The 4,682-nt window shown below is 22.7% G+C and overlaps 1 protein-coding gene across 1 annotated transcript; it reads left to right on the plus strand.

The window, feature by feature from the left end:
* Nucleotides 1-1,196: 1,196 nt before the first annotated feature.
* DICPUDRAFT_93391 (uncharacterized protein) lies at nt 1,197-4,309 on the plus strand (the record flags this gene model as incomplete). Its single annotated transcript, XM_003283030.1, has 4 exons — nt 1,197-1,386; nt 1,513-2,147; nt 2,230-2,901; nt 2,986-4,309. 4 exons carry the CDS (start codon nt 1,197-1,199, stop codon nt 4,171-4,173), a joined length of 2,685 nt encoding a protein of 894 aa, XP_003283078.1. The 3' UTR covers nt 4,174-4,309.
* Between the last annotated feature and the right edge of the window lie 373 nt (nt 4,310-4,682).

Below are 4,682 nucleotides of genomic sequence, written 5' to 3' on the forward strand. Positions count from 1 at the left end.
TTATTAAATAAAAAAAAATAAATAATAAAAAAAATTAAAAAAAAAAAAATTAAAAAAAAAATTAAAAAATCTTTTTTTTTTTTTTTTAAAAATTTTTTTTAATTTTTATGAAAAAAAATGGCTAGAGCCAAGTTTTTTTTTTTATTTATTTTAAAAAAAGAAAAAAAAAAAAAAAACTATTTTTTATTAAAATAATTACAATAAAATACTTATTTGTATTTTATGTGTATATATTTGTTGAAATACTATTTTTTTAAAATGATGATAATCCATTCAAATAATTAAATATATTAAAAAACTTAATAAAACAAAATTAAAAAAAAATAAAATGAAAAAAAAAATAAAAAAAAATAAAAAATAAAAAAATTGAAATAATAATTTGGAATCAAATAATAATTATATCTTTGTGTTTATCATTTTAAGTTTAAAAATTCCATATTTGTTTTATTATTATTATTATTTAAAAATTTTGAAAATAATTATTTTTTTTTTTTTTTTTTAATTTTTTATTTTTTTATAATTTTTTTTTATTTTTTATTTTTTTTTTTTTTGATTACTTACCACCAAAAAAAAAAAAAAAAAAAATCGAGCTGTAGCAGTTATCATTATTTTTATTTATATTTAAATAATAGGGACAAAACTACTATAAATAATTTTTTTTTGTGCAGATATTTAAAAAAATATTTAATAATATTTATTATTTAAATTTGTGTGTTTTTTGTAATTCCACGGGTGTGTTTTAAAATAAAAAAAAAAAAATAATATAATAAATATAATAAATTTTATAATATAATTTTATAACAATAAAAATATAATATTATATTTGCAAAATAGTAATAATAATAATAATATTATACAACTAAAATAATAGATAAATAATAATTTATGTATATTAATAAATAAATAATATTTAATTGTTTTTTAAAATTGTGCAGTATATACAGTTTTTTTTTTTTTTTTTTTTTTATTTTTAAATTTTTTCAGTTAAACAATAAATCTATTTTTTTTTTTTTTTTTTTTTTTTTTAATTAAATTTTATAATAAAATAATAATAAAAATAATAACATAATTAAATAGAATCATAATAAACAATAGAAATCGAGAAAAAGTATATATAATAAAGAGGTCCATAAATATTTTTATAATAATTAAATAATATTCGTATTATATAATATTTTTAAATATAAAATAAAAATATGGATGATACAAATGATAACAAATCGTTGACAACGTCAGGATCATCGACACCCGAAACACAAAATTTAATGATTGAAGATGATATCAGCGATACAAGTAGTACGAGCAGTATTTGCGACCTAACAACATCACAACAACAAGTAATTAATAGTTTTATGACATCAAACCAAATCGCATCAACCCCAACAGGTGAGTCTTTAGTCAATAGCGGGAGTGGTGGTAATAATAGTAGCAAAGATAAAGATACCAGTAGCAGTAGCGGCAGCAATATTACTAATAGCAATAACCCAACAAGCAGTAAAACATCATCAACAGCAACAAGCAACACATCGCCATCAATCATTGCAACAACATTTAATAAAATTAATCCAATTGTAAATAGTAAATCAAATAGCAGTGGTTCATTAATAAGCGGATCAAAGGAAGATAAAAAACCTAGACCAAAAATAGAGACTATGATAATAGCAGCAAAGAGTGGAAATGTTGTATTTTTAACCAATTCATTAAAGACTAAACCAATTATACCGTTGACAGTGGTACTAAGAAAAAAGAATACATTCCTTCATATAGCATGCAAATCGTTAAAGTTAGTCTCAGTAAACTATATTTTGCAACAAACCAAGTCTGAATTGGTCAATTTTCAAAACGAAAAAATGAAGACTCCATTTTTTATTTGTTGTGAAAAGGCATTCTTTAGAGCAGCAACTCAACTTTTAGAAAATGGTGCATCACCCATACTATCAAATCTTCAAAAGTGGACACCTCTACATAAACTATGTTCATTGGAACTTAAAAAAGAACTCTACAGTTCAAACATCGACTCAATTATTGGTTACGCGCCAAATCCTAGCGATTCATTATTAGAATTGGTTCAAAAAATATTTGTTTCCATCGAAAAATATAATCAAGTTTCAAAACCTGGCCAAACTGTCTCTATTATCAACGCAAAGGTAAAATATTATAGCAATTAGATTCCAAAAATTATATATATTATATTAACAATAATTATTACTTTTATTATTATCATTATAGACAAGTCATAACCAAACACCTTTACATCTATCCTTAATTAGTGGCAATATTAGTTTATCAAAATATTTAATGACCCAATCAACACCAGAATCACTTAAAATTAAAGATACAAACGGCAATACACCATTTCATATTTTAGCATACTTATATAATAGTAGAGTTGCACCAATATGTGAAGGTATATTAAAAATATTATCAGAAAATTTAGATGGCGAACAATTACAAGACTACATTGATGATGTAAACAACTCAATGGCATCAGCATTACAAATATCAATGAAAAACAATCATATGGCCCTAAGTAAATTAATTGTAAAATATAGAGCACAGGCAGAGTCTAAAATATTAGAGGTTTTCTTTAAGCAATTGGGCAGCTGCGATTCAAGCGAAGCAACCAAACTCCCATTAGAATCAATTATATATAACGATGATTTTAGAAATTCAACATTCGGTAAACTTATCAAAAGAATTATTGTTATCATTAAGCAACACTATGCAATCAACATGTCACATCAAAATGCAAATATTCTTTTAAAAAGAGCAAAAGATACATTATCAAGATTATTCAGTTGGTTGGATGATAATATTCAAGATCATCAATATTTAAAACAATATAAAGAGTTAATCTATACACAAATTTATGATACAATAATACATTTATATCAAGAAACTGTATGTTTTTTTAGCAAAACAAATATATAAACTATATAAACTATATAAACTTTTACTAATAATTTTTTTTTTTTTTTTTATCAGAACAAATCAAAAGATTTATTATTTCAACAAAGAGTTAATATGTTTAAAAATATTGAATATAGGGAGTTAGATATTTCAGAACACAGCTGGGAACAAAACGTAAATTTATTACCAAAGGCATTAGAAATTATTAATCAGTTACAAAATAAAAAGACACCATCAGAAAAAATCAACTGTTTAAATGAAGCTACTAGCCAGATTAGTAGAACTGATGCAAATGATTTAACACCAATGTTCATGTATTTATTAATAAAGTCCCAAGTTGAGGCCATTCAATCACAGTTTCAATTTATGAACGATTTTAAAGAAACTCCAGAACAAGAGCAATATTTGGTATTACTTCAAGGTTCATTGGATTATTTAGATACCCTAAATGTAACTTTAAGAAACTCTCAAAATCAAGTAATGTCACTAAGCGGTATAGTCGAGAGAACTATTGATAATTTATTGTCACTTTTGGACGAGTTTCAAAATCAACCCTCATTTAATGGTGCAGATCAAATCGTAGATGATATTGACGAGGGTATTCAAATTGGTGATGAAATCATCTTGTTATTAATGTTGCTTTCAAAACTTTCAAATCGTTCCTCTAATGAACCCATCTATTTACCTTTAAAATGGTGCAAACCAGTTTTAGAAGCTTACCATTTCAGAGCCATCATTGAAAGATTGGGTCTTCGTTTAGAATCTGATGAATCATTATTAATTAAAAGTCATAATAGCAATATAGTATTTAATAATAATAGTCCATTGGCAAATAAGGTTTTAAATGTAAATAGCAATATAACCAGCAATACCATTTCATTGGAACCTATGTTACCATCTTCACCAACAAAAAACTCAAACTCTATTCAGTCCTCTCAATCCTCACCATCATTATTAACTCTTAGTGATTTATCAAACGAAATTTGTAATATAAATATTAATAATAATAATAATAATAATAATAATAATAATAATAATAATAATAATAGTAGTAACAATATAAATAATACCACTACCACTATTATAACTACTACAACTACTCAGACTAAAACTATAAACTATAATAATTTACCAGCAGGTTATATATGTCATAAAAAAGGTGAAATTTGTATATTACTTGAACATCCTTACCCACAAATGGTTTATCAGATAATAGAAGAAAAAATTAGAGAAGTTGTATTACCCAAAATTCAAAATAAATAATAAGTAATCAAATAATAAAAATAATATAATAATATAATAACAGCAATATAAATAATAAATAATAACTATAAAAGACCATCTCAATAAAAATTTTGTAAAACTATATTATAAAATATATAATATTATATCCAAAATTAAAAAAAAAAAAAAAAAAAAACGAAATTTCGTTTGTATGGGGCTTTGCTACATTTTTTTATTTATATTGTGTTTATTGTGTAAATTTAGGCCCTCTATTTTTTATTGTTTAAATTCCCATTATTTCTTAAACACTAAAAATTGTAATGTATTTTGCTCTATTTAAAACGAAAATATGCTGTGTGAAAAAAAAAAAAATGAAAGAAATTTTTAATTTTAAAAAATTGGGAATGGAACCGAAGCGTGTGTGCAATTATGCATTATTATTATTATCCTTAATTCCTTTGTCGAATAAATCACACTTTAAACCTCAAAGATATTTTTATTTTTCCCAACAAAATTATCATTTTTTTTTTTTTTTTAGCTTTATACTT

Source organism: Dictyostelium purpureum (assembly GCF_000190715.1).
Source record: "Dictyostelium purpureum unplaced genomic scaffold DICPUscaffold_3, whole genome shotgun sequence".
In the NCBI taxonomy this organism is placed as follows: domain Eukaryota; phylum Evosea; class Eumycetozoa; order Dictyosteliales; family Dictyosteliaceae; genus Dictyostelium; species Dictyostelium purpureum.